This window comes from Leptodactylus fuscus, chromosome 1 (genome assembly GCF_031893055.1).
Source record: "Leptodactylus fuscus isolate aLepFus1 chromosome 1, aLepFus1.hap2, whole genome shotgun sequence".
Lineage (NCBI taxonomy): Eukaryota > Metazoa > Chordata > Amphibia > Anura > Leptodactylidae > Leptodactylus > Leptodactylus fuscus.
In genome coordinates, this window is record NC_134265.1 from 329,361,816 (window position 1) to 329,378,425 (window position 16,610).

At 43.9% G+C, this 16,610-nt stretch overlaps 1 protein-coding gene across 1 annotated transcript in view; it reads left to right on the forward strand.

The window, feature by feature from the left end:
* Window positions 1–15,732, forward strand: part of GPR78 (G protein-coupled receptor 78) — a 28,912-nt gene extending 13,180 nt beyond the window's left edge. The window contains exon 3 of the mRNA XM_075260848.1: window positions 15,164–15,732. Coding sequence (XP_075116949.1) covers window positions 15,164–15,401 — 238 coding nt within the window. The 3' untranslated portion in view covers window positions 15,402–15,732. The remainder of the gene's footprint in view (window positions 1–15,163) is intronic.
* The last annotated feature ends 878 nt before the right edge of the window (window positions 15,733–16,610 follow it).

Here is a 16,610-nt window from a genome sequence, read left to right on the forward strand (position 1 = left end):
AACATACAATATGGTGCTATGAGAGTTGTCATGCCATCACAGTTAGTAGGTTATATAACCACAGGCAAGATGGCTGCTGTGGTTATATATTTCCTACGTAACAAACTCTCTAAAAAATAGTACTGCCATGAGAAGACTTCAGGCTTGGGGGGGCCCATGAGGGCCCATCTGTGGGTGCAAACAGGTCCCAAGGAAGACCTGAGCTCTAGAGGCCCCGATGTTCTCCTGCCGCGAAAAAGTCATTACCCAGATATCCCTGTACTTAGATAATTCTACAACTAAAGGATTCTTCTGTGGGTTTAGAAATAGGATCAATATTTATTTTACTTGCAAGTGAGTAAAACTTCTACAATTATATCATTTAATTGCTTAGTGATCTAAGGGGTATTTCCAGCTCGGGAAACAAAGGCAACAGTAATAATCCAATTATAGCGAAGACAATGAGACAAATCTTCTAATTCCAGGGGCTTATGAAGACGGAAGCAAAATTCTACTGTGTACAAGTGTTCTAAATCAGAATTTACAGCAATTATTGCAGTGAAACAATTATGTTTATTTATAGAGATAGTCAGTTGTGGTGGCCATTTTTGGAAAACAAAAGTCAAGCCATAGTCGGCTGTTGGGTCATGGCAGTGTTGCCATATCAAATCAAATCAAACAGGCTTTATTGGCACGTCCGAATAGATATTTGGCATTGCCAAAGCTAGTAAAGTATGTGTGTAGGGGGGGTGGGGGGTTTAATTTGGGGTATAACAGTCCGTGGAGTCTCATCTTCCTCTTAGTTGGTGGCCGCTATATGGGGAGGTGGGGTGGGGGGGGTGGTTTGGGGTATAACAGTCCGTGGAGTCTCATCTTCCTCTTGTTTGGTGACAGCTGGACACATATTGGGCAGTGATCTCCACAGTGGTCTCTTCTTCTCCCAGTAGGATGTAGAGTTTCCTTTTCTCGTCTGCAGATATTAAGTCTGGGATGTGGGCAGAGAGTCTTTGGAAGTTAACGGCCCTCACAGCTGAGTATTTGGTGCAGTGTAGCAGGAAGTGGGTCTCGTCTTCTAGGGCCCCCTGGTCACAGTGCTGGCACAGTCTGTTCTCCCGTGGCTTGTACGTCTGCCTGTGTCGCCCCGTCTCCATCTCCAGGTTGTGGGCACTCAGTCTATACCGGCTCAGGGTCTGTCTGTGTTTGGGGTGGCGTATTCTCTCCAGGTAGGTGGCCATGGTGTAGTCTCTTTGCAGTGACTGGTACACAGTGAGTTTCTTGGAGTTATTTATTGCGCTTCTCCATTCCTCGATGTACCGCTCTTTGTCTCTCTCAATGACTCCTTTTATTTGAGCCTTGTTCAGGGTATGTTTGGGGTTTTGGCTTGGCAGATGGCTGATGCTTGGTTGGGGGGTATCAGTTTTTCTTGGGGCTCTGTGGCTCAGCCAGGCTTGGTGGTGGTAAGAGCCAGGACTGCTGCCCTGTATGTGAGTCCAGAATGATAGCGCCCTCTTCTGCATTGTGAGCCATAGGGGGAGTCTGCCTAGCTCTGCCCGGCATCCCATGTTGGAGGTGCTGTGATGGACATGGAGGAGGTACTTGCAGAACTCCAGGTGGAAGGTCTCTGTTGGTCTGGAATCCCACTTTGACTGATCTGGGTAGGTGGCTGGGCCCCAAACCTCACTGCCATAGAGAAGGATCGGGGAGATGACTGCGTCAAATATCTTCAGCCAGACCGGTGGTTTGAGGTGGTACAGTTGTCTTCTGATGGCGTAGAAGGTTCTGCAGCCTTTTGCTTTCAGGGTTTCTATTGCTGCTGTGAAGCTTCCTGATTGGCTGAGCTCCAGCCCCAGGTAGGTGTAGCTGTTGGTTTTCTCCAGTGTGGAGCCATTCAGTGTGAATTGTGGGGTGGGGGCTTTGTTGTGGCCCTTCTTCTATCTTGCTAGAGTAGTTGGAAAGCAGGTATGGTAGTTTTCATCGGTCGTAGTTTCTGGCTTTAACCCAGTTTGGAGATCGGGACTTCTTGCATCATAGTAATCTATGATTTTGGGAGTTCCTGCCTTGTCGTGGCTCTACTGTCCATACTATATACAATATATAAGTCATGGGCCGGTAGGGACTTCTGACATCATAGATCACTCTAATGCAAGGAGCCCCAGTCTTCTCCTAACTGGGTACAGGCCTGGAAATCCATCCGATATACCAAGATAGATAGATACAGTAGATAGATAGATAGATAGATAGATAGATAGATAGATAGATAGATTGTCCTGCTTTAATTTAATTCACACTGCAGTCTACGAATGTAATTTCTTAGGTTATATTCACATGACGAAAGCCGTCTCTTGGCCGTGAAAAATGGATGAGATGATCCATTTTTAATGGCCATTTTCATCCATTCCATGTCCCTTTGTTCATTTTTAATGGGCATTAAAAAAACTGGTTCTTTTTTTACACAACCCATTGATTCTTTTTTTTGGCTGGAATTCCAAAAATGGACCACCTTCTTCCATTGGGTCCATCAAAATGGACAAATATAGAAACAGTCATACACTTATTCCCTCTCATTGTTGTGTGAATAAGCCCTTAAGGTCTTCGGGAAATCTTATCGACTTTTCTGGTTCTGTAAACACTGCAGATGAAATTTTGCAGTGAAAATTTTTCTTAATTAATATGTTCCATATAGGTGTGCACCTAAAGGGGTTATCCAGGCTGCTTGGCCAATTCCTGGTTTAGGTGGTGTCCCCTATGGTTGGCCGCAGTGGTCATGTGCCATCTAAGCATTTTCTTGTAGATGAAGTTCAGCCATATATGGACTGGCAGTGTCTGCAATGGATTTTTTTTAATACTTTACAGAATGTCTTGACTTGATATTACTGTACAACCCCTTTAAAGGGATCCTATCATTGGATACCCTTTTTTTCTCAATAACACGTCGGAATAGCCATAAGAAAGGCTATTCGTCTCCTTCCTTTAGATGTCTTCTCTGCGCCGCTGTTCAGTAGAAAACCGGGTTTTCCTTGGTATGCAAATGAGTTCTCTTGCAGCACCGGGGGCGGGTCTCAGCGCTCAAACAGCGCTGGGGGTGTCCCCAATGCTGCGAGAGAACTCTCCAGCGATGCCTCCATCTTCTTCAGGAACCTGCCGCTCTGCGCATCTTCTTCCGTCCTGGGTTTTCAATTATCTAGGCCTCGGACATTGGGTAGAGCCGACTGCGCATGCCCGAGCCACAAGAAAATGACCGCTTACACCGTTTACAGTATAAACGGCCATTTGTGGCCCGGGCATGCGCAGTTGGCTCTGCCCGAGGCCTAGTTAATTGAAAACCCAGGACGGAAGAAGACGCACAGAGAGGCGGGTTCCTGAAGAAGATGGAGCCATCACTGGAGAGCTCTCTCGCAGCATTGGGAACGGGCCCCAGCTCTGCGAGAGAACTCATTTGCATACCGAAGAAAACCCGGTTTTCTACCGAACGGCTGCGCGGAGAAGACATCTAAAGGTAGGAGACAAATAGCCTTTCTTAAGGTTATTCCGACGTGTTACCGAGAAAAAAAGGGTATCCAATGATAGGATCCCTTTAAGTTCAGCCCCTATAAAGTTGAAGGACTTTATGATGTATGAGGAGGTATTAAAATGAGTATATTATTCCAGGCTATCTATTATGTTAATGAGCCGTGAGGATTTGCTGAGCAGTTTATGTTTTTGTACAACAGACTTGATGAAAGTTGCCAAGAATTTCTTGGCAAGGCATTTAGATGCGCACGAATCCGTTGGTTTGACGATTTTTCTGCCATAGCAGATTTTGCTGATTAAAAACCCACAACCCATGAATTGACCTGAAAATCGCTTTTGTGTGTTTGCATGAATGCTAATGACTATGTATGATTCAGAGGTACATCTACAAGTGGGTGTGAGTTTCGTGCTTCTGCTAATCCACATTATACTCTGCCTATATAACCCCAAAACAATGCAGCTAAAGCCTTTAGAAAAGAAGTCATCCACATTACCATAAAATTACAGAGCGCGGCGACGCACAATATGAGAATTAATACCTCAGCAGCACACATCCCCGCGCCCCAACACTTACGTGAAAAAAGGATCCATAAATCATGTAGTAAAGGAGCCAGACTACCTCAGCATTCGACTCATGGGCACCTCTGAGATGTGCAGTAATGGAAAAAGTAAGGGATGAATGTACAAATGGAGCAAAGTTTAACTTGACTTGTTCTTGAAACAATAACATAAAAGGATACTCACCTGTCCCCGCATTTCATTGACCGCCACTGATGTCCATTTGGTCATTGAAGAGGGACCAGTTATATCACTCACATATGTCACCAGTTTCTTACCAGCAAATACTGAGGCCACTGACTAGTCTCGGTGGTCACGTGAGCTGCAGGACAACTAACATCACAAGACCGAACAGAGACTGGTGGCGGACAATGGACGACAGGTGAATATACTTTTATATTTTTACAGCTTTCCCTGGCCTGACCACTCCAGGGATAGGGTAATTATTAGAGATGAGCGTAGTGCGGGCATGCGCAGTCGGCTCTGCCCAGGCCCGATGCCTGGCAGAGTGAATTCAGAGCCAGAAGACGCCGCGGGGAAGCTGCAAGGAGAAGACTTCTCGGAGGATCCAGCCCGACCCTCACTCGTGGACTTGGTAAGTATAATTTGATCGAATGTTGCCTACCCCTGAAACGAGCATTTTCCGCCCATAGACTATAATGGGGTTCGATATTCGATTCGAGTAGTCGTATATTGAGGGGCTGCTCGAAACGAATATTGAACCTCGAACATTTTACTGTTCGCTCATCTCTAATCATTATAGATTTTTTTAATTGCAGTAAATAGAAGTTAGACTAGGGGTTAATTCTTAGTTTATCCTGGACAACCCCTTTAGGATTTGCTACTTCTGTATTCCTACAGAATAGGGATGTTTAAACATATCAGTGGGTCCAGTGTAAAGACTTTATTATTGCAGATAGCCACCCTTTAGAAACGTTTAAGGCTGGGGCCTCGGTGGTGTAAACGCTGTGGTTTGCCTGCGGTGTAAATGCTGCAGAGAAAACCACGGTGTTTTACATTCACAGCAAAGGGGAAAATCCCATTCCCAGTTTATGTTAATATACAGCGGTTTCCCTATAAGGAATCAGTCTTCTGAGAGGACAGGGGATGTTCTCCCCGCGTCATCAGACTAGATCTACATCTCCGTCCCCTTCTCCTCTTCTTTCCTTTCTTGTCCCGTTGGCGCAAATTAATTCTTATACTCGGTCACTTCAGCTTCAGGCTTGAGCATACAGCACATAAACTGTACACCTTCTTGGACTTCTTAGACAAGTGCCTGTGCAGTGTGCTTGACTACTAAAATGGTCTCGTAAGAGCTGTGCCCAACCTCCAACCCCCATTCTACCATTAACCCCAGTAAGGACACTGACACGTTAGTTGGAAGTAAAGGCCAGAGCGGCCAATTTTATTAACACCATTAACAAATATCCTTGATCACATTCGAAAATAACAATAACATCATGCAAAACATCAACATTATCCTCCCCCACGCTAATTTTACCCCGACATAAGGAGGGGTCTCTGAAGGCAATATTTACCACCACCATAAGAACTCCAAAAATTTCCGACTATTACCCCTGGCCGTGCACGCCTAGCCCAAGGGCACCCAAACGGGAGTGTAAACCCGTCCTGGGTACCCTGCCTCAGGACTTAGCAACCATTAAATTCCCAACTATCATCGATACTGAAAGTGGGTGGAGATAACCCCCCTTTTGGTCCTCCACCTCTGTTTTGCCTACAAAGACCCCTCCTAACCATGCCGCTGCGACAAAAGCTAAAATTAAGGGAGGGCGGGACAACTTTTCACCACGATTCTCCTAGTGATAATGAGACCCTCACTAAGCTACTATATTTACTAAATATCCCCCACCTGACCCTCCCCTTGTCCTTAGTTTCACCCCTTAACCTTAACTTGCCCTAACTGCTCCTCATCCCATTTATAGTCATGTGCTCCACTCCACTACCCTTTCAGGTATGTTACATTCTGCTGCCTGACAAGGATGCAAAGAAGAGAAGGAGTGAATTGTAAGCAAGAAGGGGGGCTGCAATGCAGGTCCAGAATGATGACACGGGTGTGCTTGGAGCACAGCAGAAACACCCCCTGTGCTCCCGGAAGACTGATTTGCATAAGAAGATAACAAGTTTTTTGTGAAATTGGCTGCAACGATCAAAAAACAAAAGCTATGTCTACAATAGTCTTTCTAAAGGCTACATGAAGATGGGTTTAATTAAATGTAAAATTTCACTGATAGAATCCTTTTAAAATGTGTTGCAGCTACCTGAAATAATCCACGGATTCCTTTGATCCCTCTATACACTCCCTGCCACAAAATCACCCCTTATTTCCTAATCCCAGGTCTTCCTAGAATCTATCCCATGCATATGGCCTGCGCCGAGCTAGGAGACCTCAAAGAGGAGAAGAGCTTACCGTATATACTCAAGTATAAGCCAAATTTTTCAGCAGTTTTTTTTTTTTTTTTGGGGGGGGGGGAGGTGGTGGTGGTGGTGGTGGGTCTATGACCAGCCGCAATAGTAATGTATAGAATCTCCCATAAAATAGTGGGGGAAAAAAAGAAGCTTTAAAAAAAATAATAAAAAAATAAAGTAAATAAAAGTTCTAAATCCCTCCTTTCCCTAGCATACATATAAAAGTAGAAATTTACTGTGAGACTCATACACATTAGGTATCTGACAGTGCCCGGTCTTCTGAATATAGGGGATCTGCAGTGCTCCTGTTCCGTCGGGAAGGGGTTAATAGGAGCATTGCAGATACCCTATATTCAGCCAGACTGAATTCTAAGTGGGGGAAAAAAAAAACAGTCCTCAAGCTCAGGGAAGGGGCAGACAGACAACCAAAACACCCCCTCCCCTTCCCCAGCACCTACTGCACCCAAAAACTCCGACCATTTTAATTTTTGAAATTTTCCAGTAGCTTCTGCATCCCCCCCCCTAGGCTTTTTTTTTTTTTTTAAGTTTTCCCAGTTTTTTGTGGTAAAATTAGCGGCCTCGGCTTATACTCGGGTCGGCTTATACTCGAGTATATACGGTAAACCCGATTTTAGCTCTGCTTGGATTATATTCTTTATTAAAGGAGTCCAGGCTTTCTCCTTATTGGCTGTCTCGGTATACAGTATATACTAAATCTCAGCGGTGATCTAGTATCTATGTACTTTACAATAATTCTGTCTTTGCTATAATGAAAATCATCTCTACATACAATACAGTGACATCTTATTCATCTTATATATAGGATATCTTACATACTTCATCTTTTATACAGGATATCTTACATACTTTATCTTATATACAGGATGTCTTACACTGACATCCTGGGGCATAATTTGACAGTTTTTTCCCTTGCCAAAAAAAAACAAAAAAAACAGTGATAGTAAAGATACAATAAACTAGTGTCCCTCTTCTTTCAATTGAGCTTTTGCTGCATAAAACTAAAGCCTCGTTCACATCTGCGTTTGGATTGTGTCCGGGAGAGTCCGCATGAGGACTCCCCCTGAGCAGAACACCGAACTCAACTGCAAGTGCGGTGCAGTAAAAGCACACAGACCCCATAGACTATAATAGGGTCTGTGTGCTTGCCGCCAGATCTCGGCAGGGATCATGCAGACAGGAACGTAGTTTACAATCTACTTTCCTGTCCGCATGATTTATGCAGGCAGCGCACGGCCAGCACATGGACCCCATTATAGTCTATGGGGTCCATGTGCTTTTACTGCACACTGCTTGCAATTGCGTTCGTTATTACGTCCCCATGCGGACTCCCTTGGACAGAATCCAAACACAGATGTGAACGAGGGGTAAAGCCGTTCATTGAAGTCTGTCCTGTTTTTTGTATCATGGCCATTACTAATGAAGCTACTTCTCGCTGTAGTCAATATAGAATAGTTTCAGCCAGTGCACTTCCGCCATGGTGCGACCGCGTCGTGTAAACCCAGCTTTAGCATCGAAAACCATTGCACTTAATGTGTAATTCCCAGTACCAGTGTTTAGTAGAATCTCCATAAACCTCCAGCAGGTTCTGCTTAGCAAATCCAATTGCCTAGCCAACCTTTGTTGAATCTAGGCCATGCATATATTTTACCTTGTTTGTCATATTTTCTCCACGAGCTTTCATTTCTTGAAAGATAATTTAGCAATTTATATGGATTGTAAAGTGTAAGCCGAAGGGGCCTCTTTAATTAGGGATTTAGCATATTGATTCGTTAACGTGCGTGTTAAATGTTGTTTGTGGCTATTTGTCTACAGAACACGGCTAGATTGATTGAATTTTATTGTAGCTGCTGGTACAAGAGGCGAATACGGCGGATGGCGGGAAGGCGAAGAGAGTCGTGATAATAAACAGATAACTAAACATAGAAATGGTGATAAAGTAACCTCAGGCATACCGTACTTAAAAAAATTGTGTTCTCCTATATACAAATACAGCAGTATATCGCAAATTTGATCAGAGTATATACCAATGGTTTATAAACCCTTGCATATCAATGAACTGCATCTAAGATAATCTTTATCTAAGTAGAGATCTGGATATTTTTGTCATCCATTGAAGATTGGTAGGAGTCCATTGTAGAGCTGAACTTGAATGGGACTGAGCTGCAAACAGGCCATGGCCTATGAAGTGGATGCCATATTAAGGGAGTGTGCTACCTCTTCAAATAGGCATACCTCCCAACTTTTGAAGAGCTGAAAGAGGGACAAAATGTGCGGCGCGCATAGCGCGCCGCGGTAAATTTAGCCCTGCCCACTTTTGTGTTGACTCCGCCCACTCATTAATTTTTCATGTGCCCGCACACAGTATAATCCTCCTACAGTCACCCGTAAATTATATGTCCCCCCTCTATCTCTCCCCCAGTTTCATATACACCCTTCATCTGCCCCCAGTTTCATGTCCCCCTTCCATCTCTGCCCCCAGATTCATGTCCCCACATCTCTGCCCCCAGTTTCATGTCCCCTCCATCTCTGCCCCCAGATTCATGTCCCTCCATCTCTGCCCCCAGATTCATGTCCCCCCTCCATCTCTGCCCCCAGATTCATGTCCCCCATCTCTGCCCCCAGATTCATGTCCCCCATCTTTGCCCCCAGATTCATGTTCCCCATCTCTGCCCCCAGATTCATGTCCCCCATCTCTGCCCTCAGATTCATGTCCCCGTCATCGTTGCCCCCAGATTCATGTCCCCTCCATCTTTGCCCCCCGATTCATGTCCCTCCATCTCTGCCCCCAGATTCATGTCCCCCATCTCCGCCCCCAGATTCATGTCTCCACATCTCTGCCCCCAGATTCATGTCCCCCCATCTCTGCCCCCAGATTCATGTCCCCACATCTCTGCCCCCAGTGTCATGCCGTCCTCTCCTTCATCTGACCCCAGTGTCATGCCGTCCTCTCCATCTCTGCCCCCAGTGTCATGCCGTCCTCTCCTTCATCTGCCCCCAGATTCACGTTCCACCTCCACATTAAACTTACCTTCTCCTCCGCTCCCTCGCCGCTCTCTGCGCGCCTCTCTCGCTGACACATGTGGCTGAAGGAAGGAGCTGACCTGTGTCAGCTCCTCGCTTCGCCGCTGCCGCCGGCTACTGGCTTCTACAAGCCAGTCAGCTCCTTGCTTCAGCCGCATATGTGTTCAACTCAGATCTGCGTCCTCTGGACGCAGATCTGAGTTGAAATCGGGACATACCTCCCTCCAACCGGGACCGCGGGACATGTCACCCAAATCGTGATTGTCCTGCGGAAATCGGGACGGTTGGGAGGTATGAATAGGTATTCCACATGGGTCATGTGTCAGACCCTGCTAATCTCCAAATGATGATCTATGTAAGTGGCCATTTTCTTGTGGCCAGTGGGCAGTCAGCTTTGCTCTAGGCCTAGAAGTTTGAAGCTACCGCTGGAAGAAGACGCGAAAAAGACCTGTTCCTGAAAAAGATGGAGGCGGCACTGGAGAGTTCTCTTGCAGCACTGGGGACGCCCTCAGTGCTGTTTGAGCGCTGGGGCCCGCCCCCAGTGCTGTGAGAGAACTTATTTGCATACCGATGAAAACCAGATTATATACCGAACGGTGACGCGGAGAAGACATCTAAAGGTAGGAGAAGAATAGCCTTTCTTATGGCTATTCCTACGTATTAGGCAGAAAAAAATGAGTTTTAATGATAGGATCCCTTTAATTACTCCGATTTCTCATGAAACCAATTCAATTCAATATTGCTTCATGGATGGAAAACTTTTGATAGGCTACAATTCACAACATGGACATATAAGGATAGGCATTTTGTGACAGCATATTGTAGATTCATGTTGTTTCGAAAACCTAGTCATCTCGAATGGGCAACTTCCAATGGGAAAGTTTTTTTGCAAAACTGGCACCCGCTCAAATGAGGAGTGGGCACTACATCCTATACACAGCAGGGACCCAGCGTCTTTTTCCATTTCATTTTGATATTGTTGTGGATGGCAAGATTGCAAGAGATGTTTTCTATCTATGGCAGCCAGGAGCCTTCTGAAAACAAGAGCTACCATAGGAATATTACTATTGAGCTCTCCTTGTAAAGCCGGGTGCCCCATGGGACAGAATTTGCCCACAGTAGAAACGCCGCAGGACCACCAGTGGACCACCTTGCGGTAAAAACTGCCGTGCGGATACGAAAATCGCAGCATGTCCATCCTATCTACGGAAACGCCGGCAGTTTCCCCATAGATATAATAGTAACAGAAAGTCTTGGGAGGAAAACTCTGTGAACGTTATAATTAAAGCGCTGCGGGAAGAACGCCGCGGGACGTCCCGCGGGGCCTTAGCCTAAAAGGTCTCTGTGGTAATACACTGATATCACCATAGGCTATAAGGTATAAGTGATCTACTTATCACAGGTTCAAAGTTTCTAAACTTTTTGAAAAAAGTTTTTTTTTTTTAAATATAAAATATTAAAAAGTATCAGATAAATGTAACCCCTTTTCCTTAGAACACATATAAAAGGAATAACAAAAATGTCACGTGGTTTGGAAAGCAGCGATTGCAAAATGTAAATGCAAAAATGATAAATGACTGTGGTGGGAAGGGATTAAAAATTCAGGCTAACCCCTTTAAGTCATATGCAAGTATATTTAGAAAGATCCCATTAGCCGGCTGACTCTGGGCTATGACCTTATACTTGTGATGAATATTTGCGTTCCTTAGAGGATGTCACTGAGCTGTTACTTACAGTATGTACAGTAGCTTGGCTTTCTATTGCCATGAGATGACCCGTTTACTAAGGCCTTGTTGTCAGGGGGGTCACTTTCAATGTAAGTATTTTCCCAGCTGGAAAAATGGCTTGCGGCTACAGAGCGCACTGGTCCCAGTGTGAACACGCTGTAGTGAGCGCTCGCAGCAAGTTCTCTGCCTAATTGTTCCCATGTGAATGAGGAGAAGGTTTTCCCTGTCATTTCTGTGTCTGTCTGGAAGCGATTGGATTCTGCCAGCGCTTCTGCTCTCGCAGTGGATGAACCATTAGCATTAAAGGGACACCAAACCTATAATATCTTCTGCCTATGTTGTGCAGTGCAATGCAAGCTATTTGTCTGGTTCAGAATGGAGATTGTATTCTTCAACTTTGTATATGTGTCCATAAAATTGTTACTGCGAAAGGAAAAGGAGGAGACCAGGCCCAAATTTATTTTGATTCCAATTCTATTGAAGTCATTCAGTCCGAGTAAATTTCATCACAGACGAAAGTGCCCCTATCCATGTGTGAGGTGTCCTAGGACTGGATACAGCCTACCGTATATACTCGAGTATAAGCCGACCCGAATATAAGCCGAGGCCCTTAATTTTACCACAAAAAACTGGGAAAACTTATTGACTCGAGTATAAGCCGAGGGTGGAGATGCAGCAGCTACTGGAAAATTTAAAAAATTAAAATGGTTTTTGGGTGCAGTAGTTGCTGGGGTAGGGGGAGGGGAGGGGAGGGGTGTTTTTTGTTGTCTGTCTGCCCCTTCTCTGAGCTTGAGGACTGTTTTTTTCCCCCCACTTGGAATTCAGCCTGGCTGTATATAGGGTATCTGCAGTGCTCCTATTAACCCCTTCCCGACGGAACAGGAGCACTGCAGATCCCCTATATTCAGTAGACCGGGCACTGTCAGACACAGGGATACCTAATGTGTTTGTGTTTCACAGCCATTTTCTACTTTTATATGTATTCTAGGGAAAGGAGGGATTTACAACGTTTATTTATTTTATTTTTTATTAGATTTTTTAAAGCTTCTTTTTCCCCCACTATTTTATGGGAGATTCCATACATTACTATTGCGGCTGGTCGTAGACACCCCCCCCCCCAAAAAAAAAAAAAAAAAAAAAATAATAATAATATTTTTTTTTGCTTGACTTGAGTATAAGCCGAGGGGGCTTTTTCAGCAAAAACAAGACCTGTGCTTAAAAATTCGGCTTATACTCGAGTATATATATATATATATATATATATATATATATATATATATATATTTCATGCTAAGGCTCCACGTGGCATCCAGAAGCAAAAAATTGCTGCGACAACACATCGCGAATCTTCCTGCAGCACTTTAGACAGAAATTTCGCAGAGGTTTCTTCCACGGACTTTCTGTTTTACTATACCTATGGGGAAATCACCAGCTTTTCTATAGATATAATTGGCATGCTGCGATTTCCAAAACCGCTCCGCTTTTGGAAATCGCGGCGTGTCTGCTGCACGGTGTTTACCGCAAAGTGGGCATGGGATTCACTAGAATCCCATCCACTTTGTCCTGATTGTAAAATGCCACGTTAACGCCACGTGGGGTCCCATCCTTAACCTCTTTACCACCGAGACAGCATTAGTAATGTGAAAATGGCAGCAACAAATATGGTGGACCATCATGACCAGCTAGGCTAGAGAGTGGGCTGTCTGCAAGGCATGGGAAGCCCACTAAGCTGACGCCCAAGGCCATGTGACCAAAATCCTTCTGTTTTCTTCAGATCTGTAAAATGGTGGATGCAATTTGAGCATTTTGCACAGGCTGAATCCATAAAGTTCCAGATTCTCTGACATTTGAAATATTTGGGAAATTCCAAATGGATCCAGGACAATCTGGACCACACATAGAAAGGATAAACAAAAAACTCAAGTCCAGCGAAAAAGATACAACTCCTAAAATCTTAGTTTATTGAAAATTATTAAAACCATGAAGGTGGTATTCAAGCAAGGAAATATGTAATCTCCATAAGAAACGCTTGTGGCTGACGCGTTTCGAGCGAGCAACCGCTCTTAGTCATAGCCAATCTGGACCACAGGCGTTCTTTTGTTTAAAAAAATGTAGATTGTGAGCCCCATATATAGGGATCGCAATTTACATTTTTTTTCTCCTAGCAATATGTCTTTTTATAGAATGGGAGGAAATCCATGCAAACACGGGGAGGACATGCAAACTCCTTGCAGATGTTGTTCCTGGCACGATTTGAACCCAGGACTCCAATGCTGCAAGGATGCAGTGCTAACCGCTGAGCCACCATGTTGCCCCTATCATGTTGCCCTTATCTGTCAGCTTTTCAGCTTCCAGGCCTTCCGATAAGGGGCTCACCTCTACCAACCTTCACCATCCAACTTTTGACCCACTGGAATTACAACTTGTGGGAAAAAACCTTACTATATAACCTACCGGACCAACCGGCCATACACCGATGCACTGACCAAACGTACACTACAGTCTCTATAATCCCTGACTTTGAGGGTAAAATTTAGTACTCTGTCGATCCCCAGGTCCTCCTCTTTTTTCTACTTATGGGTCACCCCCACAACCATTGACTGGCTTAGTGGTCGCTTTCTGCATCATAGGAGTCAGTTCGCCCATTTCTAGTCCAGACACATTTGCACTAAAATAACACAGTACTGTCTGGTAATAATTAAAATGGGTACGGCCCCTTCTGGAGCACCACAGTCCATTCCAAGAGATAGTCAGTGAGTCAAAAGCCACCAGTCTAATATTGATGGCCTATCATAAAAATAGACTATCAATTTACGTGGAGGTGGAGAACCCCTTTAATCATCTCCCATTGGCACAATGTATATAGATACTTTATAGCATGTCAAGTCTGGTCAATGGCGATTACGTGGACGGAGCAGGTATAACATTTGCAACAGGATTTGTTACAACTCCAAATACGCTGGGTTAACAAATGACCAGTCTTTGATACTGGTAAGGGATGGCTCCAGTTTTTAAGTTTAACCAGGAGGTGAAATGTAAATGACCATTGTATTTGCAGATTATGGGATGTAAATTAGGACTATTTTTGCATGTAAAATGTATGTACCGCGCTATGCAAATGTTTTAGGCATGTGTAGTCCAAATGCTGCCAAGTAAGAATGAATTCAGCTATAGAAGGGTTAACAGTTTATTTTGGTCAATAAGCAAAATGAAGTGAATGAAGAAAAGAGAAATGTAAATCCCATTAATATTTGGTGTGACCTTTGCCCTCCATCAGTTCTTCTCGGAACTTGCAGACAGTTTTTTGGGCAGAACCGAGCTTGGAGGTTGTTCCCGCCATCTTGGAGAACTAAAAAGAAAAGGCAATAAAAAGAACCTTCAACCAGGAGTGGTTAATTCTGTGCACTTGATAAAGAGCTTTTCAGCTCGAAACGCGTTGTGCTAATAAAGATTGTGTTGGTCCCTGGGTGAGCGCGATCTTCTTTCTCTGTACTAATGGAGGACGGTCTCTAACTGGTATCTTGGAGAACTAGGCACAGATCTTCTATGGATGTAGGCTTGCTCCAATCCGTCTGTCTCTTCATGTCATCCCAGACAGACTGGATGATGTTGAGATCAGGCCTATATCTAAGGGGGCCATAGCATCACTTCCAGGACCCCTCCTCCAAAGGGTAAAGGTCACACCAAAGATTGATGGGATTTGCATTTCTCCCTTCATTTTGTTAATAGACAAAAATTATTACTACTTCTATTTCTTTAAACATTCATACTATGCAGCATTTTTTGCTCACGTGCCTAAAACTTTTGCACAACACTGAATATAATGCCCAATGCTAAATCAAGACCTCATATACTGAGGCTACAGACTGACTATGGATAAACATGTCTTATTAAGATTCTGTCTTATTTGTGTCTTACAGGTTAATAGAACTTCTTCCATATGTAAAAATTAACAACTACTGGGGGATTGTAAGTAAGTGCCTGGCCTACAGTAAGGCCGCCGCTGACCCCTTTGTTTATTCGCTTCTACGTCAGCAGTACAAGAAGGTTCTGCTCAATATTGTCAACAGGATACTGAAGAGAGAACTATATCCCTCATCCGGATACAACAGCTCTCTGGATACTGAAAATGACTACTGTTTGCACCGGGCCAGCTAAAGAGAGGTCCGGGCAACCTATCCTACTAAGCCAGTGTTCAGTCAAGTGTCAGCTCTTCAACCCTTCCTGGAAATGTATCCCAATCCCTTCGATTTTGGAGACATTGGATAAGACGTAAGGACACTAGACATGAGATGCAAGGTGATCGACTATCATTATAAGATTTAGAGTTCTTGGAAGTAAAAGGAGAACTAAATTCCATTAAAGTCGGCGTTATCAGGGCCCAAATGTACAGATGTGATGTATTCAGCTCCTCGTATGCCCCTATGACAACACTTTAGGTTACCAAATACTGAATGTGTAAGGTTCAGTCTTGGAAACACTTCCCTAATGTCTTGCATATTATATCTAGAAGTTCTGATCTTTCCAATGGAGTCAAGTACAACCTATTATTCATGTATAGAACATGATTGGATGTGACGATGACGATGATGATGGTGTTTGGTATTTTGCATATATTTATTTTTAGGGAAGGAGTTGGACATCTTAACAGAGTGACCTGTTGTGATCACATTGTTGTCAAGGAACCCTACCAAAGTAGAGAACCCCTTTAAAAAGAATTTCATGTTCTTCCTATGGCTTCGAATGACATAAGGTTGGCTATTATTTTTAATTAAGGGTTAAACATAGCGGCCACCAATTTTTGGGTAAGTTCACCCAGTAGATTTTGCAGCAGAATGATTTCTCCTCTTGTTCACGTCAGTGTGAGCTTCGGGCAGGACACTTCCTTTTACCGCCATCATCTAATTGTGAAAAGTAGCGCCTGCCTCGCAAAGAAATGAATGGAGGTAGATTTTTTGCAACGGATTCCACCCCAAATTTCCACCGTGTGAACTTACCCCTTAGGTCAGTGCTAATTTTTATGTTATAAAAAATATGACTAAACTAATGAACAATAACTGTTTTGTCCCAACCTTTCGGTTACATACAATCCTATTTGGGTGTATTATTTAACTTTCCATATGTGTTCTCCTTTAACTTTCCTTAAAATATTTTCAACATATAAACATATTAGCATATTAATATATTGACAAGCTCTCGTCGCATGAGATGATCAGCTTATCAAAACAACATTATTTTATGATATTCTGCCATGAGATGTCTATACTATAGTTATGTGTGGCCACCCAGTGGCTGTGATAGGAGTTGCAGCTTGCCAAGGATTTCGCTAGCATTTTGAGTTATTGTATTGAACTTGTATAAGGCATA